Below are 19,640 nucleotides of genomic sequence, written 5' to 3' on the forward strand. Positions count from 1 at the left end.
GAATTCAGCTAGTATTTTAAAATTTCAACCCTTTACAAGACTGAAGAAGATAGTAATACCATTTTATTGTTGAGATTCAGGGTTACTACATGTTTGACCGGTGTCACCTGAACTGAGTAAATCTTAGACTGCAAACCGTTAGCTTCTCTGATCAGTGGTCTTCGCATGGTGCTACCACCAAGTATGTATCTGAAAAGAAGGGACACAGAAACATTTGCGTGTGTGTGTGTGTACACATATGCAGGTATTTTTAAACATTGTGATGTTTTTTGATAGATTCTTGCCAGCAAAACAGTTTTTAAGGAAAATAGTCCCTGGCAAACCAAGCATTGATGAATGTGGACCTATTCCAGATTTCTAGATCCTTCCCTAGCAGTCGCCTGTGGCCCTGTCTATCGAGTCAGCTTCTTTTTTTGTTTTTGCTTATTATTAAATCTCTCTGCTGGTAGATTTTTTTTTTATGTGGCTGAGCAGTATAGATGCAATGCTAATCGGTTAAAAGCTGAAATTTCAGGGTTAGCAAAAGATTTAGGATTGTATAAAGTTAATGAAAGCGAAATGTGAAAAGCTGCTTGAATTTCCTGCCAAACCATTTACCAAAGGACTGTTTAATGATTTAGGCTATTTAATGAATGGAGAAAATCAAGAAGAGTAATGGTTTGGACTTAGAATGGAGACTAACATAACTAATGCTGTTGCTGTGAGGTATCTAATTGCATATACAATGCAGTGAGGGGAGTTGGTGTGTGATCACTGTGTTGACAGTATGCATAGTAAGTCTCTGTTGATATGCTTAGCTAGAATCCTCTTAAGTACCTCTGAGGGGTATAGCAAGAGGTTAGCATGATCACAGCACTCAGCAGAAAGAGCAACAGCTACTGCTGTCCTGAGCATTTATTAAATTATTTAGACCTTGTGTTGTTTTCCACATTTTATAGATGATGAGGTTGAGGTGCATTCACGCATGCACATGTGCACACACATACACACAGGACGAGACCTTGTAAGGAACCAAGGTGTGAACCTGTGTCATCCGGCCCCAGGTTTGTGTGCTTTCAGTAGGGTAGTGAGGGGTTGAGAGAGGTCCATGGGCAGTATAGGTTCTAGAATACTCATGCAAAAATGACTTTTCTAATCATGCTACAGGAAGCTATAATTTGACATGAAGGATATGGTATTATTGTCCCCAAAATTTTCTTGAATAAATTTTACCGAAAAGAATAACACTAGCACTGATGGTTTGAAGCATCCCTGTCCAGGAGGGTACTCATGATGATGGCTTGGCTGTTTTGCATTGTCCGTCACAGTGGTCATTGGCTGCCGCTGCCAGTGTCTATACTTTCTTTCTTTCTTTTTTTTTTTTCCTTTTTAAATATTTATTTATTGTATAGGAAAGTCAGATTTACAGAGAAAAGGAGAGACAGAAAACTATTCCATCTGCTGGTACACTCCCCAAGTGGCCACAACAGCCAGAGCTGAGCCAATCTGAAGCCAGGAGTCAGGAGCTTCTTTCAGGTCTCCTACATGGATGCAGGCTTTGGGCCATCCTCTGCTGCTTTCCCAGGCCATAAGCAGGGAGCTGGAAGAGAAGGAGAACAGCCAGGGTATAAAGCAGTGCCCATATGGGATCCTGGGAGATGCAAGGCAAGGAATTTACCACTAGGCTACCGTGCTGGGCCCTGTCTGGACCATTTGAAATGCGGCTGGAGTGACTAGGAACTGAACATAGATACAGGTGCTCCCATGGAACTTGTGGCTGCTCTGTTGGGCATTGTGTACCTGTGATCCTTATCTAATACAAGTTAGTATGAAACAAGTGTATTTTGTCTTGTTAGTCTTATTTTTCAAGGAAAAGTTACAGACAAACCTTTTGATTACTAATTGAGAAATTTTGGTCCCCGTTGTAAAGTTCTGAAACTAGACATATAGCATCTACTTTGAGCACACTAATAAGCAAAGCTAGGAAGGAAATGAGTATGAGCTCCTTTGCAGTAGAAAACTTAATCATTTACATGCTTTTGTATTCTTTTATTTATCATTACAGGTGATGCTGAAAGCCTTCCCTTCTTTCATTAACTCTTTTAATAGATTGGTGTTTTCAGTGATGCATGAAGGGAAACAGAAAGACAAAGGTAATTCAGAATAACAGTATCAGGTGCACAATTTCAAATATGCTTGCCATGGGATGTCTGTGGCCATGTATGTTACTGAAAATGAAACTGCATTCAAAAAAGTCATCACATGATGACTGAAATTAATCTTTTCAAAGATTTTTTTTAAATATATTTGAATGTCAGCATTACAGAGAGAGAGAGATCCTCTATTTGCTGGTTCACTCCTCAAATGGCCGCAGTTGCCAGGGCTGGGCCAGACCAAAGCTCCGAGATTCATCCTGGTTGCCCGTGCATTGGCCCTAGCTGTCGAGCCAATTTCTCATGCTTTCTGAGGTGCGTTAGCAGGAGGCTAGATTGGAAGTGGAGCAACCAGAACTTGAATTCGTGTCTGTATGGGATGCTAGAGTCTTAGGCTGTGGCATTACCCACTGCACCAGAACCCCAGTCCTTCAAAGTAATTTAAAAAAATTTTTCAAGCTGTCACATTTTCCAATATCCAAAGCATTGAATGCATTTGGCATCTCTGAATTGAAATAGATCTCTTTCTGGGAATGAAGTATCTATATTTAGGAAATACTTGTTAAACAAATATGTCACAAAAATGGCTACAACAGCATTTCTGCCTTTAAGGAATTTATACTTTAATAGGGAGATGAAAGGGAACAGGTGGGTATAGAGCTCCCTCAGTTTATAAAAAGGAGGAGTCCTGCAACTCGCCATTCCAGCCAAATCTTAGCAAGGCTGTGTTTGTTTACCATGGAACACCAACTACCATATGGCAGTAGCATACATTATACATATAATTCACTTTTTGGTTTTTCAAGTCTGTTTATTCTTGCTGAATTTCAAATTTTTGAGAGGGTGTCGTTATTTTCAGATAGTAAAGCCAAGTATTTTGTAATATATTGCAGTATTTTGAAATGGCAGCGCTTCTTCCAGTCCCATACCATGCAGCGTGCTGATGCTTAGCACCAAGATAGGTGTCTGATGGGGGTAATCTGGAGCCGTAGAGGAGAGGTTTATGACTCCTCTGAGGACGTCAAGGAAGCCCCTATGATGGTGATGGTCGTTCTGGGCTGATGGGAACTGTATATGGGATGCTGAACTGTCCCCTATTGGTATAACTCTGAGTAAAGAGAAAAGCTTTAGTTATGAAATTATTCTGCCTGGATATGTGATCAGGTGGCAGCACAGTTAAATTGTTCCCTTTCTCCCAGGCTTGACACAGGGCATGTCAGCTCAGCATTGTGAATCTACCAACTTGATTGGGGAACAAATTCCATCTCCCACATCAACCTTTGCAGGTTTATGGTGATTGTGTTTGGCTTTGTCAAGGCCTCTGAGGTCATGTCAGAGTCTAGCAAGGAAGAGTCCCTGTCTGATAGTGGTCTCTGTCTGCATGGGAGATGAAGGGGACAGCCCAGCGTGGCCCTTGCCGAGCAGTGGTGGAGTACAGCCTGGTGACATGCTGCCACAGCTGTGTCCTTTGTCAAGTATCCAGAGAAGCACAGGAGCACGTGCCCCCTTGGCAGCTCTGTGCTGAATATTAGTAAAGTATATTGCCTGTGAAAGTCCCTCATGAATATGAACAGTTTACATAAGTTCATGAAAATACATGGATTTATAAAAATTGCACCTATGACAGATGTTTCTATGCTTATCCCGGTTCTTAAAAAAGGGGTACTGGCATTCTCAAAACCAACTTCATTGAGTTATAATGTATGTGTAACAGATTGCATCTGTTTGAAGTGTATGGTTTAGTGAAGTGCATGTATGAAACCATGACCAAATTCAAAATAGAAAACATTGCCATCTTCCGTAGAAAGATCGTACTGTCACCCCAGTGCATTACCCCCTGCCCCCCAACGTGTATCCCCCAAGCAGTGGCCAGTCTGCTGATAGGCTGAAAGAAGCAGAAAGGCACTCTGGCCTGTGCTGGAAACCTACCCCCACCTGCATCAATCCTAACCTGGATCATGGGGACACATTAGACCATTAGAGGTCTTGGGAGCAGTTTAGCAAGAAGGTATGTGCAGTCTCATCACTTCTCTGGAAGAAGTAAGTATCTGAATGAAAACAGAGAAGGAGGAGGGCAGCTATTGCTTGTATCTGCTCATAAGGGAAAATCCTACACAGAGACTTCCTGAAGCTTTACTGAGGTAGAGACATCTGACATCTTACCTTTTGAGTCATGTGTTGTCAGTAAACCATTGTTTTTCTTTAAGCTAGCTCTACATTTTAAGTCTTATTTATAGAAATGCATCTTTTAAAATACAACAGCTATCCTAGATTTCATCCTAAACACATTGATCCTTGTAGTTAGGGTCTCTTGGGTACCTCCCCTTGTTATGTAGGTAAATATTTGGATAGATCTTTTCTCCCTTATACTGTCTGCAAAACCAGTTAGAGAAAAATGCAAATCTTGGATCGTTTCTGTTTGTGTGAAAAATATAAAACTACAAGAATGAGTATGTACTGTTTCTGTGCTAACTCACTGGCAAACTCCTTGCTGTCTGCAGCAGGCACAGACCACCTGCCGGTGGTCCTGGAGTGTGCACGCCTGGTGGAAAGGATGTACAGTCACATTGCTGCTCAAGCTGAGGAGGTCGCTGTGTTTTCTCCCTTTATGGTGGCCCAGTATGTGACAGAGGTGCAGAAGGTAAAGTCTCTGTGAAATGTCTCTCACTAAGGGTTTTCATCTACAGTCCTTAAGTGGAGCTTCCTATCCAGGTGACACTGTGAACTGCCTGTTGCCAGTTGAGGTGGGCTGCAGGAAGAGCTGGATGAAATGATGATATATGAGGACTCAGCTGTGCCAGGGACATGTGCTATTTTCAAAATTCCCTAAGATCTTGGTGTGACCCATAGTCAATTCACTACTGAACCTGTAAATCTAGGGTGTATAGACCTTACTTTATTCTAAGCAAGTGTCATAAACCTAAGGAAAACATGCTATACTCATGTCTTATCTGCTTGTGTATGCGTAAATTACACATTAATATTATTTTCTCCATACTTGTAAAAACATGAGGAAGATCACCAGTCAGCTTGTTAAGGTGGAAATGTCAGGTTTCTCAAGGGAGATTCGACTGGTGGGGTTTCTTCAGGACACCTGGAACTGCATCAGTTTTCATGTCTACTCCAGTTCTGGGGACTCGGTAACTGTTAGGTGTCTTCCTGACTGCCCCCCCTGCTGGTCTGAGGCAGCAGTTGCCCGGATCACCTGTCCCAGAAATGCTTAGCTGCATGTAGGAGTGTGTATACAAGGGCCAGGTCGTCCCTCAGTGAGATGTGGGCATTTATGGCTTGATTTTCTTGCAATTGTAGAGCATTTTTATGGGGTCTTGCTGTTTGCAAAGCACTCACATCATTAATATGTAAGTTTTGGTGAAAGCTGGCATTTTCTGAAAAGTAAAATGAACGATGTGGTATCACTTCACCTGGGTCAGGAAGGAAAGTGAACAGTGAGGGGCTGTGGGAAGAATGTTGTGTGGCCTTGTGAGCTTATTTTTTCATCTTTGAAAGTAGAATTTATTTGCTTAGGCAGAGATGATTAAATAAATGTCTGAGCCGTCCACTTACAAAGCCCTCCATCTGCCAGTAGCCTCCAGGACTTCCGTGTTTTTGTTTGTTCATTTCATTTTGCCTGTCTTCCATTGTCTTGCTGTGAAATCACAAACAAGCCAGTCTGTCTTTCGTCCTTGAGGGCTCCCATCATTTATAAAATCATAAAATTTGAGATGATCACCTGTCAAAATTATTTGAAGTATGACATGTAAAGGACTATGTGTTTGGAGACTAGTGTCACTTTAGTGACAGAAATGAATTGCCTCTTTAGGAACATACATTACAAACAGTTGGCCTTTGTGAGTCAAAGTCCTCCTAGTTGATACATGTCCTCAACGGAGGCCTTGTATTTGCCGAGGCAGTGATGCTTGTATCTGGATTCACTAGGAGTCCACCGTGTTCCAGGCATGTCAGGGATGACCTTGCTGCTACTTGCTTTTTTTCTGTTTCTTTATTATTCTGACAAAATATGTGTAATGTTTACGATAGTAGTCATTTTTTCATTGTGCAGCCAGTGATATTAAATACACGTGAACTGTTGTACAGCCATCACTGCCACCCATCCCATAAGTACTACTGTCTGCTCTTGGCCTTTTGGGCTAGAGGATATGGAGTGTCTACTCTGGCTGGGTGAAACATCAAGTATGGCAGAGTTAGAGATGGCCTACCACACCTGCTGTTGAGCCCAGATTTTTAGTTACCCCAGAACTGCAGGGAAAAATGGCCTTTGGCAGGAGGACTAAGTCAACCATTCTGGGACAGTTAGGGACTTAGGGCATTTTGAGCTCTTGTTGACAGGATAGTATCCATTAAGTGATGCTCGTAAATCACTACTGCTGTCAGTGACTGGCATGTGATGATCTGTTCTGGTAGCGTCAGAACCTGCCCGCCCACCAGACCCTGGGGGAGGGAAGTGTCAGTCTTCTTGTGATTGCTGATTGACAGTGTGGAAAAATTTGACACAATGTGCAAGTAGTGTGATCATAAGACTTTTAAATTTGAATACTGCAGTAGTTTTTAAAAGTACCCTGGTAATCATGGAGGCATAATATACTAACAGAGCTACCCCTGGAGTTTTGGGATGTTTTAGTCCAGGTATTTTCTGCTTGAATTAGCTTCTGTGTCCCCAAAAGGGAAACTTTAAAAATATGAGTACCCAGGTGTTTGAGTTTTGTGCAGAACTATACTTCAAAGGCCTGGTCTGCTCTTCTCCACACTCGGAGGCACAGCTTACCGTGAGTTCCTCTGAAGACGCAGTTGGCAGGTGGTGCTCTTGCCCTCGCTCCCCTGCTGTCCTCAGGCATAGCTGCTCCCTTTCCAGGTGACCTTATACCCGGCTGTGAAGGGCCTGCTGCAGGAGGGTATCTACCTCATCCTAGACCTCTGCAGTGAGTCCGACATCCAGTTCCTGCGGGCCTCACTGCAACCTGGCGTCCGGGACATCTTCAAGGAGCTGCACAATGACTACGTCAAGTACCACAAGGCTAAACATGAGGGAGAGAAAAGATACACCGTCTGAGGCCTCGTTACATACTGTGACGTCACCACTGTCATTCCGCTGGGGCCCGCCTCGTGCTCTGAAGACATTGAGACTGTACATAATCTAATTTGCAGTGCTGATGCACATGGAGACTCCTGTAGGGTTTATGCCACACATTTTTTTGCCTTTCTTTGGACAGAGAGCCCCATCATCTGCTGGGAGGAGGCTGAGGCTGAGGCTGGGAACTGGAAACTTGACTCAGAACTCTCACATATATGGAAGGAACCCAAGTAACTGAGCCATTACCATTGCCTTCCCAGGCTGTGCAGTAACAGGAAGCTGGAGTCTTCACTGCTAGGCCAAGTGCCTGCCACTGACTTTAAAAATACTGTCTTTCTATGCAGGAGAATCCTGAAGCAAGGCACACTCAGCAGAGGGATGGCCACCTCCCATGACCACTCTGAATGTGGTTGCTTTGGTGGCTTGCTGTCATACGCTCCCCACCGGGAACTTGGCATAGTTTTTTTTTCCTTTTCCTTTAGGTACATGGATATCTAATTATATCTAATTATATCCTGTTTGAATAGCTTTGCCCTTTAATCAGACAACAAGAAACATTTCGTGGAAATGCCACTTTGTTCCTTCCTTCCTTCTGAGCCTCCCCATTGGATAGAACTGAGGAGGCCGAGAGATCCTGGCCTGTAAACCACCGAGGTACCTGCTGCTGGACCAGACCGCGGGCATCTTAGAGGTGCAAGGGCTCCTAGCCCACAATTCCTGCTTCTGTTCTCTGAAGCTCATGGTAGAATTTTTTTCCTCTATTTAGTGTAACTAAATATGTTACTAACTAAATATGTTTTCATTATGGCAACTTCAGAAAATAAAAATAAAAGGAAAACCATGTATTTGTGTATTTGGTTGATTAACAGTGCTTCTACTCTCTGGTTCACTCCCCCAGCGCCCAGCACAGCCATGGTGGAGCTAGGGCCAAAGGCAGGAGTTGGGGAGAGGGGGACAGAATCCCAGCCAGCCCTGAGCCAAAGCCAGGAGCCAAGAACTTCGTCCTGGTCTCCCACGTGAATGACAGGGGCCAGTTACTTGAGCCATCTTCCTGCCTGTGCCTTTCCAGGCATGAACAGGGAACTGATCAGATGCAGAGGGAGCAGCAAAACCAGCACTTTGATGGAGGACTTGTGGTGGTACAAGTGGTGCTTAACCACCGAATTCCATGACGTGAACCCAGGCTTTTAATTTTTTTTTCATACTCCTTTTTTAAGCATGTGTAATTGGAAAAGGAAAATAGATTTTTCTTTTATATCCAAGGGAAGTATCCCATTTCGTGCCCCGTGTTTGATTTCGTTTCATCTGTGTCTGATATCCCTGCTTTGACACCGAGGTGCTTTGTTCCCACGCATCCATCTAGACAGAGTGCACTCCCAGGGCTTTGGCAGCTCTGGCCCGCAGGAGTGGATTCAGGTGGATGTCCCCTGTCAGCTTAGAGCTGTGCAGGAGTGGAATTTTGTTTCTGTACTGAGTCATCCACAGAAGCCTCTCAGAGAGGCTGGGCTCTTCCTCTTTCACACCTGGAGTGTTGGACTAAGCAGGTGACCTTTCAAGGACATGCACGGTAAACAACGTGAGACCTTGTAACAGGAACCAAAAGCATGTTCTTGAATTTGCCCTTTGGGGTCTGGTGCTGAGACAGGAGAGTGTGTGGGAGCGCCTGATGAAGTTGTACCCAGTGTTTTCTCTGCTGGAAGTTTACAAAAACCAAATGTCTCCGGTAATCCATTCTCGCCTTGCTGTGGAAGTGCAGGGTGCTCACGGCAGTGGAACAGTTCCTCAGGTTTCCTGATGGTGGCACTGCAGGGTCTTTGAAGGGCACTCTGAGGCTTGGGAATTGATGGGCTCAGCCTGAAGGAAGGGGTAGAGAAGGAAGGCAGAAGAATGTTCCCTGCGATGTTCCCATTCCCAGGGAAGTGCTCACCAATTCTTCACAGCTTTATTTGGACTTGTCTTTAACTCCATTTTGCTGTTTGTTAGGAAGAAACATTTTTCTTGGTAGTAACAAAGGCTGTGTTGTGTTCATTTTTATCCTGTTAGGATAAACTTCCTGGGCTAAGGAGGTCAGCCTGGGCCGACCTGCCACGTGGCAGAGTTGGGGTGATGGGGAGCACAATGGAAGCCTGGGCTTTGGAGAACCATCTCCAGCAGGCCTGCTGCGGCTCCAGACTCCTCCGCTAGCTTCTATGCGTGGTCACCTCTCAGTCCTGTGCCAGTTGGGGGGAACATAGTCCTGCACCTTAGGGAGCTACCCTTCCACTAAGGCATGTTGGCAACAAGCCAGTAAACAGTAGACATGATCATGCAGAGGGTGGTTGCTGGGAGAGGGGCAGAGCAACAAATGCGGGAGATGTTGCTTGAGCTGGGCTCTGCCTGGGTAGAGGAGATAGATGGACACTGGGCGGACACTGCGGCTGCTAGTGCCAGCGCCTACACTTGATGCGCTTGCCAGCCTGCTCGGGGCCAGCAGTAGACACTTCAAATGAGGGTTGGAGAGCTCAGGGATGGGGTCCCTGTTCCTTTGCTGAGGGCAGTCTTGGACAAACTGCCACCTGTGTCCTACCTTTCCCTTGCCCGCATGCACAGTGGAAGATCCCATACACAGCCCGTTCTCTGCGTCTCCCAGCCTTAGCCTGCTTCCAGGGTCCCACTTCTCTTCTCACCACTCCTTGCCTGCTCAACTGGATGCTGCCCAGGGCTAAGGAACAATGTTTGGAAGGGATGTGAGTGGAGTCTGCGTTTTTGGTTTTCATTTTTTGTTTTTCTTCTCATTTTTATTGGAAAGGCAGATATACAGAGAGGAGGAGAGCCAGAAAGGAAGATCTTCCGTCCGATGGTTCACTCCCCAAGTGGCTGCAACGGCTGGAGCTGAGCCAATCCGAAGCCGGGAGCCTCTTCTGGGTCTCCAATGCGGGTGCAGGGTCCCAAAGCATCCTCGACTGCTTTCCCAGGCCACAAGCAGGGAGCTGGATGGGAAGCGGGGCCACCAGGATTAGAACCAGCATCCATATGTGATCCCGGCACATTCAAGGCAAGGACTTGAACTGCTACGCTATCATGCTGGGCCCTCATTTTGATCTTTAAAATCAGAGATGGGTCTAATTTATTGCCGATATGCCAGGCTATGGCCCCATCTTCTTTTGTCTCTTAAGCCTCATGTTTCTGCTTTGCATCAAGGCAGTAATTTTTTTTTTCAATTTCCTAGTGCATCTTTGGCGCACTCTTCCTTTCTCTTCATCTTCATTCCACATTCTGTCATTTCCCCGTTTCCAGCTCTTCCTTTTTTCCTCAGCCTGCGTCTCTATGCACATGCCCTTCTCTTGCACTGAGCCATCTTATGCCTGTGCTGTTCTGCAGCTGTCTTTATTCACCATTTGCCTCCACTTGCCTTGATGTGTCTGCGCTCCAGCTCCTAGCCGCTCCTGCTTGCAGGGGTCATTAACTCCTGATGTGGTCCCCCCCTCTGCTCTCCAGCTGGCATTCTCTGTAGCCTGTGAGAGGGCTGAAGACCCTGCTGACACTTGCCCAGGGTCACCACCTCTGGCCTGCCATGAGCCATTAACAAGATGACTTGTGCTGGAGCCTCCTTGTTTGGTTTCACAGCTTTCTGCTGCAAGGGTCCTGTTCTTGATGCCCCATCTCTGGTCTGCCTGCTGGGCCCGCGCTCGGCTTGTTCACTGTTGGCTGTCATGCCCTCCCTAGCATCACGTTGCCTGCCTCTCTGTACTGCTCACTTTGTCAAGATCTGAATTCCCCTTATAAGCACATCTGGTGCAAGCAGGAGGCAAAGATTTTCATTACCAAGGAAGACCGAAGGGACATAACTCAATAGGGAATGTCATGGCTTATGCTGTCGGCAGCAGGACCAGGCTTATTGGATGTGAACGTGTGCTGGCATTTGCTGTGAGAAAACACCTTTGGAACAAGGAGGCCCTGGTTGGAAATGAAAACCTGGCCTGATGCCACAGGGATGTGAAAGCGGCAGCCAGAGCAAGAACATGGACAGGCACCGCTGTGCTGCACACGTCATCTCTGAGGGTGAGATGGGTTGTAGCCACTGTGGCCCTCTTCAGTGAATGAGGGCTGATCATTCTTGTGGACAGACAGGGGTGCTTGTGACATCCAACACGAGGTAGTCTGACCTGGCCAGCAGCCTGCTCTGGCTTGTTCTCTAAAGCCTTTTCTGAGCTTTTATCACAGATGAGATCAGTCAAACAAGCTCTTTTCCGGTTTAACCATATCCTCTTGTCTCTTTGTTACCCCTCTCCCTGGTGTTTATAGACACACAGAGTACCCTCAATGTAAAAAGTATGTTAATCCTGTCATTCCTCACCAGCCCCTTTTCCTGACTGCCAATCAGAGCCAGGACAACATGCCCTGTCTCTGTTGCCGCCACCCACTAGCAGAATTGTATACCTCGCAGTTTCTGGCTGTTGAGTAGTCCGTGGATGTCTCGGGATCTTTGAGCTTGTTTGAAGCTGCCACAAGATTTGTCCTCTCCTCTTTCTGAGTCCTAATGTCTCCATTCCTCTTTCTTACTTGACTGGCACATTTCTCACATACCCCTAGAATATAACTCCTTGACCAGTCTCTTCTCAATCTCCAAAGCTCTGCCTTCTTTGGGAAAAGGGCTCTGGCATCCAACTGCACCTGTCTACCACCATTGCAGCTGTACTGCCCACTGCATCTGCTAAGGGGAGACCCTCCCCCAGCCCGAACTTCCCTCCCTTTGGGCCACAGGCCCTATGCTGCCTTTCACCATGCTGCTGTGTGTGCCTGTCTAACCTGGCATCCTGCTTTGTGAGTCCCTAGAAGGCAGGTGCCATATCTATGCTTCCCTCACACAGCCTCAACAGGACAGGGGCAGTGAGAGGGTCTAAACATTGTACTGAGTGCTCTTCCTCAAGTCTTCCACAAGTGGAGCCCCCAAAGAATATGGGGGAGCCTAAGGTGACCAGGCTACAGCTGACCCACTTGGGAGTTAAACCTAACGCTGTCTTCCTCCAAAGGCTTGGCTCTTGACACCACCTGGGTTATTTTTAGACTTTGCTTTTCTGCCATGACTTATTTGTGTAAAGCAAGATCTGACCAAGGAAAGGAGTCTCAGTATTTTCAGTCGATCAAGCCAAGGTTATCCTAGCTGAAGTAGACAGAAGCCTGGAGCCTTGCCACGTGGCAGCCTGCCTTGTGTGCAACAGCTTCCTCCCAGGTCTCCTGGCTTCCCCACTGTGTGCTCCCTCCTCCCCTATTCTACTCAGTGGGCCCGGGGCCTCTTGTTCGGGGTCTTGGAAATCTCATTGTCCTTGCCAGTTGCCTTCCCCTGTGTTGCTCTTCCCTGGGTATTTAGTTCTCTCCCACTGACTGTGCATTTGTCTTAGTCTGTTCTGTTTTGCCATCACAGAACAACACAGTCTGGGTAATTTATAAAGAAAAGACATTTGTTTCTCATGGGTCTGGAGGCTGGGAAGCCCAGTACGAAGCACTGGCATCTTGCTTGTCTCGTTCCTTGGTGGAAGGTAGAAGTGAGAGCCACGAGGGAGGAGAGGAACTCCGCTGCCGTGATCATGGCAGAGCCCTCTCGGCTGATCCCCCTAGAATGTCCCACCGTAATCACTGCTGTTTTGAGGCTTCTGTGGGTTCGCAGCACATCCAAACTGTAGCAGTACATTATATATCTCTACCTTGTCTGGTGTCCTTTTTCCCAGGAGGAAGTTCAGCCCCGCACATGCATGCTATGATGTGTCAGGACTGCTCACAGCTGTTTCTCAAGCATGCAGAATACTGCCTGCACGCTGTAGGTGCTCTGTGAATGCTCATTAAGGGAAGGTCCTCTTGGGAACACTGACCTTCAGCAAAGCAGTTTGAGAACATTGAGAGCTGAGCTCTGCCTTCCTGCTTTGGTAATGGTAATGGTAATGGGTTTAGGATTGAGGCTTTCCCTTCACAGGGTGCAGCCCTGTGGCCTCTCTGTGGAGAGTCAACTACTCCAGCAAAGTGCTACTGATGCTTGGGATGGAAACGCGTCCTTGTTCCTCAGAGCACACACAGCCTATGCGTTTGTGAAATCTCAAACGTGACACTAGTATTGTGTTTGTAAAGCCTACTGATGGACAGAACTTCCAGGCCCATCCTCCAGAATCCAGCGGATGGCAGTAACACCTAGTTCTGGTCATCACCAGGACTGAGGAACTGGGTGGAAGAAAACATTCTGATAAGGATCTGTGATGCGTGGTTCATGGGGAGGAAATGCAGGGACCCGCAGCAGTGGAGGCCCTGAGCAGAGGAGGGGATTTCAGAGTGGCTGGGCCAGTGACAAGCTGCCAGCCTGTCCATCAGTGTACAGAGCAGGGGCCTGAGCAGGCTTCAACACCTGTCAGGTCTTGGTTAACATTTGGATGCCTTTGTAGTTTCTCAATTGATAGCTCGTCAGAAGGATAGTGTGGGTGTCCATGGCTGCGGCTTTAGCTGTGCACTCAGCAGTTTCTGATGACTTCTTCAGCTCCTGGGATGCATATTCATCATAGATGACAATGTCATCCAGGAACTCCCAGTCCCTTTCCCTCTTCAGTGTCTCCAGAAGGGCAGCTGTTTCTCCTTTGGAGCATATGTTCTTGAGTTCCTTAAAGAAACCTGCCCAGTCCTTCAGTGGTGGGAGCAGATGCAGTGTCTCAGATGCCTGCAGCAAGGCCAGTAGGAGTGTGGGGTGGAGAACTAGCTGTGCTTGGCTTCGGGCTTCTGCGGTGTGTGAGGTTTTCTAATTAACCTTTTGCTTATCTTCTAAGCAGTTTTGAAGCTTCTTACTAAGATGCAAAGGACTTATTGGGAAAAGACTGTATAAGCAGAGATTGGGAAATGGTTGATGAAGAGCCAGAGTGATGGGGAGAAGTACTGCTCCCATCTCGAAACGCACCTGAAGCCCTCATTGGCCTCTTAGTCATCCTTGATAGAGGCCTCACCCCAGTTTTAGCTTCCAGCAAATGTTTTCAGGGTTCTCAGTGCTGTGTCGAGTGCCTCTCTTAATGCCTAATTCTTGAACAGCCCCACATCAGAAGTCCTGTGACATATCCAAGAATAAGGAAAAGAAAGTGTGCTTATGATTGGGAACCATAATTTCTACCTTTCTCCTAAGGCTGAGGGTTGTATTTATTGTGTTTATCTTATTATTATTATTATAATTATTATTTATCTTTTTAAAAAGTGAATTCTCAATATTTTATTGTCTTTTAAAAAGTTATTTATTTGAAATGGCGAGTGGCGGACAGAGGGGGAAATGGCGAAAGCTCTGCCATCTACTGGTTCACACTAAACGGCTGTGACATCTGGGGCTGAGCCCGGTTGAAGCCATGAGCCAGGAACTCCATCTAGGTCTCCTATGTGGGTGGCAGGAACCTGGATCATTATCCAGTGCTTCCCGGGAGCATTAGCAGGAAATGTTATAGGAAGCTTACACTAGCCAGAACATATGTCACATGTGCGGCTTAACCCTCTGCACCGCAACCCCTACCACGGGCTGATGTGTTTTGTTTCCTTAGTTTTTGTTTGTTTGTTTTTTTCACTTACATATTTTATTTCAAAGGCAGAGTTACAGAGAGAAGGACACAGAGAGACCAGTTCAGGAACAAGGGCCAGATGAATCCAGAGCTGTGCACGCAGTGGGGCAGAGCAAAGGTTCTCCTGCTACCTATTCAACTTCGGACCAGCTGTGTACAGCTGTGCAGGCTGTGCACTGCTCAGAGGTTTTTGGCAGCTGGCATGTGATCTGATCTGTGTGCAGGGTCTTAGAGCTGAAGTGAGCAAGTGCCTTTCCCTAATTAGCTCAAATCAGCTCTGTTGGGCCCGGCACGGTGGCCTAGTGCCTAAAGTCCTTGCCTTGAATGTGCCAGGATCCCATATGGGCACCGGTTCTAATCCCTGCAGCTCCGCTTCCCATCCAGCTCCCTGCTTGTGGCCTGGGAAAGCAGTTGAGGATGGCCCAAAGCCTTGGGACACTGCACCCATGTGGGAGACCCGGAAGAAGTTCCTGGATCCTGGCTTCGGACCGTCACAGCACTGGCCTTTGTGGTCACTGGGGGAGTGAATCATTGGACAAAAGATCTTCCTCTCTGTCTCTGCTTTCTGTGTATCTGACTTTGAAATAAAATCTTAAAAAAAAAATCAAACCAGCTCTGTTCACGGGCTTTTCCGAAGTGACCAGCCCATGCCAGGTTGCCCCCTTCAGCTCCCTTTTCCTTAGCCTCCTTCACCTGCTGGGCTCTACCCATCCCCCATGGCCTGCGGCCCAGCTCCAGCAATTTGAACTGTAGTCCACAAACCTTCTCGGGTAGAATGCCTGCTCAGGGGGGCTCCACTAATCCCCCACCTACCTCTGTTTTGTTCTAGTCTCATTGCTGGAGTCAGGTGGTGGTGCCTTGGGTTTCTTGCACCTATCATATGTTAGGACTTTGCCCCAGGTTTTTTCTGTTCCTATTGACTGCCTTGCCCCCTTCCTCTTTGTACCAGGTACCCCCAACATACTCAGCCTCCAGACTATATCTGTTGACACAGAATCCCTGGGCACTGGGGCATGGTTCTCCTTTCAGCAAAAAAAAAAAAAAAAAAAAGAAATCTAGCTTATAGAATGTTTGAGAATTTCTGTAGCTTCTATATCTTTATTTTTTTTAGCCTGTGAACATATTCATATTCATGATCACGTTTAACCAATATGTTTTAATTTTGCTGTTCCTTATTAATTGTGAGATGCTGGATAAGTTATTTGATTTCCTGCATTTTATGTTCCCAAAAGAATACATGTTAGTGTTATGATTTTAAAACTTTTGTCTCAAGCTGGCAAGGTGGGAATTCAGGCTATTCCTCTTCCTGAGGGAATGGCATCCCATATGGGTTCTGGTTTGTGTCCTGGCTGTTCCACTTCCGATTTAGCTCCCCGATTATGTCTGGGAAGACAGGGAAGGATGGCTCAAGTCTTTGGGCCCCCCACAAAACCCAGAAGAAGCTCCTTGCTCGTGGCTTTGAATTGGCTCAGCTCTGACCATTGCAGCCATTTTGGGAGTGAACCAGCAGATAGAAGACTTTTTGTGTCTTTATAAAAATGAAAGTCTTAGAAAAATGTGCTTTGTCCTCAGGTTTTTGTTTGTTTGTTTGCTTGTTCTTGATAGAAACAAATGCTGAAGTGGTTCTGGCTGGGAGAGGCCAGGAGAGGGCAGGGCCGGGTACTTAGTCCATGTCTCCCACATGGGTAGAAGGGACTCAACTATGTGAGGCATCATCTGTTGCTTCCCTTAGTGTGCAGAGGCTAGGTCTTGAGCAGTGCGCAGGTGAGCGAGGCCCACATCACAGACAGTGGATGTTTTGGCATGTGCATATGCACACACTCACACACGGGAGACAGTTTTTGGATTCTTAAGGTGGACACAACCCTTCTGGAATCACAATACCCACCATGTGCCTGAAAACTGGAGGCTGACGCTCCCTCTCGCATCTCTGCAGGGTGTGTAGGATTTGGCTGTATTTGCTACCTCTTCGAAACAGCTCACTTTCGTGGAGATTTTAAATGTGTTTCTGCTCTATTTTCATCTTAAAAACATCTGAAAATCAGCTGATGGAGATGAGTTTTATGCCAGCTCTGGGCTTTTCTCCATCCAAATTACACATTTATTGAGAACAGCTAGGTCTATAATTTCCACAAAACATGAAAGGATCATTTAGGAAAATTGATAGGTAGGGTGCTCTGCACCTTTGATTCTATTTGCAATGTATTTTCTGATTTGGGGTTTTTGTAAAGTTTCATTATTTTATTTTCACTGCACTGTGCTTGGAAAAGATATTTCCCTTCCTGGCTCCTCCTTGCCCTCAGCAAAAAGCATCGCAAATCAGAGGTGTTAAATCAGCAATTTTCTCCGTGCTAGAGAAAAGGCATTTGGAGAGTCCTGTGCTCATTTGTCCTATGAAGTTCTGTGACTCTTGGTGACTTTAGTAGCACTTTCTACTACGAAGGGATAGCTGATGGAATATGTTCTGCCATCGCCGTGCACCTTCTAGTTGGGACTCGCTCTGAGACAAGCTTTCAGGCTCTGAGGTTGGGCAGTGTGAGAATGTGCCTCAAATGCTGCAAGACACACACACCGTAGAAACTGCTGAGAGAGGGGGCTCACTAGCTGGTCACCTGCACAAGTAGGCATTGTAGTGTGGCAGGCACCAACACAAGAGTCCTTGTGTTCTGGGCACTTGATTCAGCTAAGCATTTTCAGAAACTTCATAGTATCAAAAACCCCAGGATGGACTAGATTCTTTCAGCTTAAAAAACAAAAACAGGGCTTGGCGCGGTGGCCTAGCGGCTAAAGTCCTCGCCTTTAACATGCCAGAATCACAAATCAGCTCTGTTGGGCCCGGCATGGTGACTTAGCAGCTAAAGTCCTCGCCTTGAACGCGCCAGGATCCCATGTGGATGCCGGTTCCTATCCCGGCAGCTCCACTTCTTATTCAGCTCCCTGCTTGTGGTCTGGGAAAGCAGTCGAAGACGGCCCAGGGCCTTGGGACTCTGCAACCACGTGGGAGACCTGGAGGAGGTCCCTGGCTCCTGGTTTCAGACTGGCGCAGCTCCAGCTATTGCAGTCACTTAGGGAGTGAATCATTGGACGGAAGATCTTCCTCTGTCTCTCCTCTCTGTATATTCACCTTTCCAATAAAAAATTAAATCTTTAAAAAAACAAAAACAAAAAATCTTATTTGTTTATTTGCAAGGTAGACACATACACACAGAGCAAAAGTGAGGAAGAGAGAGAGAGATTGAAATCCCATTCACTGGTTCACTCCTCAAAAGCCTGCAGTAAACCCCATCAGGGACTGAAGCCTAGGGCGAGGAAGTTGATTCTGGTCTCCCATGTGGGTGTCAGGAACCCAATTATGTGAACCTGCTGGAGTCTGTATTAGTAGAAACTCTGAGTTAGAAACTAGAGCCAGGCAAAAGGAGACTCTATGATGGACTATGCCTATCAATGGATTCTTCAAAGACCTCATCATGCTCGGAGTGGTGAGATTGGCAGTGATTCGTAACTGGTAAACTATCAAAACCACTTGAGCAAGTATCTCAGAGCATGCCCCACATCAGGGACTTGGGGTGGGTGGGAAACTTGGTGGGGCTTCTCCCTCAATATCCCCCTTTACCTCAGATACATGAAGGAAACAATATGGAAATAATAGTCTTACTTCCCTATAGCCCTTGAACCTTTTTACCCTAGTCAACTATGTAAAGATTGTCAAAAATATATATATATATAAAAAGAAACCAGAGCCAGGAATGAGACGCAGGTACTCTGATGTCCAATGCAAGGGCCCTTACGGATGCCTAACCTCCAGGCTGTACGCCCATCTGACCAAATTGGTTTAATTCTAATTGAAATGAAAATTGAGGGATTGGAATAAATTAAGCATCATAATTTAAATATCAACATGTAACTTATGTATTATATATCACGACATTGATATCAGGCCACATTTTTCTTCAGTAAACTGATTTCTGCAATTAGTCTTGTAAGACAACAGTCCCTTTTCACCAGTAAACCCATGTTCTCATTGAGATTTTCAGTGAACACATTCTACTTTTGCAGAGCCCTTGGACCACAACCATCATTAACTTATTATGAAAACCATTTCGTGAGCAAAAAATGATTGTAGGTGATTTTCAAATGGATTTAACAGTTTCGCTTTTATATTGAAACCCAGGAACACTTTTTGATGAGTCAAATAGTGAAGTTTTCACTTTATGGCAGGAGGCACTTTCATTTTTCATCTTATTTTTGATTCAAATAGAAGCATCTGACCATTTAGTTCTGTATTTTAACCTACATGATGACTAATACCTGACATTCCAAGTAATATTTTGTTTGATATCTTCATATGTTTTGATGTACATGCTAATAATACTTTTTCCTCATCAATCTCATCTCATTCCAAGTTCTTTTTATTCATTGCTTTCTTTCAATGCCTGATAAAAAATCTTCACTTAGAAGGCATTTTATTTCCATTATAAAGAAGTGAAGAAGCACTTTCAAACTACAGTGCTGCACCGTGTGATCAAAGCTATACTTTAAAAGAGCTGCCTCATTTACTTGTGTCTGTAATCTGATCGTAAGCCATGCTTATTAATAGTTTAAAATATTTTCCCATTTGTGATTAAACATGAAGGTTCACTATCTTCATTTTAGTGGCTTTGAAAACTGAAATGCAGAGAGTAAAAGCCTCCCCCCAACTCCAATCTGCTACTTCACTACCCAAATCTCTAACTGTGGGACAGAAATGGGGATCCAGCAGTGTAAGCTAGCTCTCTGACATGGGTCGCAGGAACCGTGAACTTGACCACTACTTCCCAGGTCTGCACTGGCAGGAAACTGGATTCTGCAGCAGAGCAGAGCAGGGCG

The 19,640-nt window shown here is 45.8% G+C and overlaps 1 protein-coding gene across 7 annotated transcripts in view; it reads left to right on the top strand.

Moving 5' to 3' along the window:
• URB2 (URB2 ribosome biogenesis homolog) overlaps nt 1-19,640 on the top strand; it is a 164,825-nt gene that overhangs the window by 14,982 nt on the left and 130,203 nt on the right. For 4 of the 7 annotated variants that reach the window (XR_009246188.1, XM_058669325.1, XM_058669326.1 and 1 more), the window contains exons 8-9: nt 2,045-2,132; nt 4,634-4,773. Coding sequence is in view for 6 of the 7 variants with exons in the window: in XM_058669325.1 (XP_058525308.1) it covers nt 2,045-2,132; nt 4,634-4,773 (228 nt within the window). In the remaining variant the exon portion in view is untranslated. Of the gene's footprint in view, nt 1-2,044; nt 2,133-4,633; nt 4,774-7,002; nt 7,998-19,640 lie in introns of those variants that run through there. The other 3 variants (XM_004578877.2, XM_058669327.1, XM_058669323.1) reach the window with 1 other exon arrangement.

Source organism: Ochotona princeps, chromosome 10 (assembly GCF_030435755.1).
Source record: "Ochotona princeps isolate mOchPri1 chromosome 10, mOchPri1.hap1, whole genome shotgun sequence".
Classification (NCBI taxonomy): Eukaryota; Metazoa; Chordata; class Mammalia; order Lagomorpha; family Ochotonidae; genus Ochotona; species Ochotona princeps.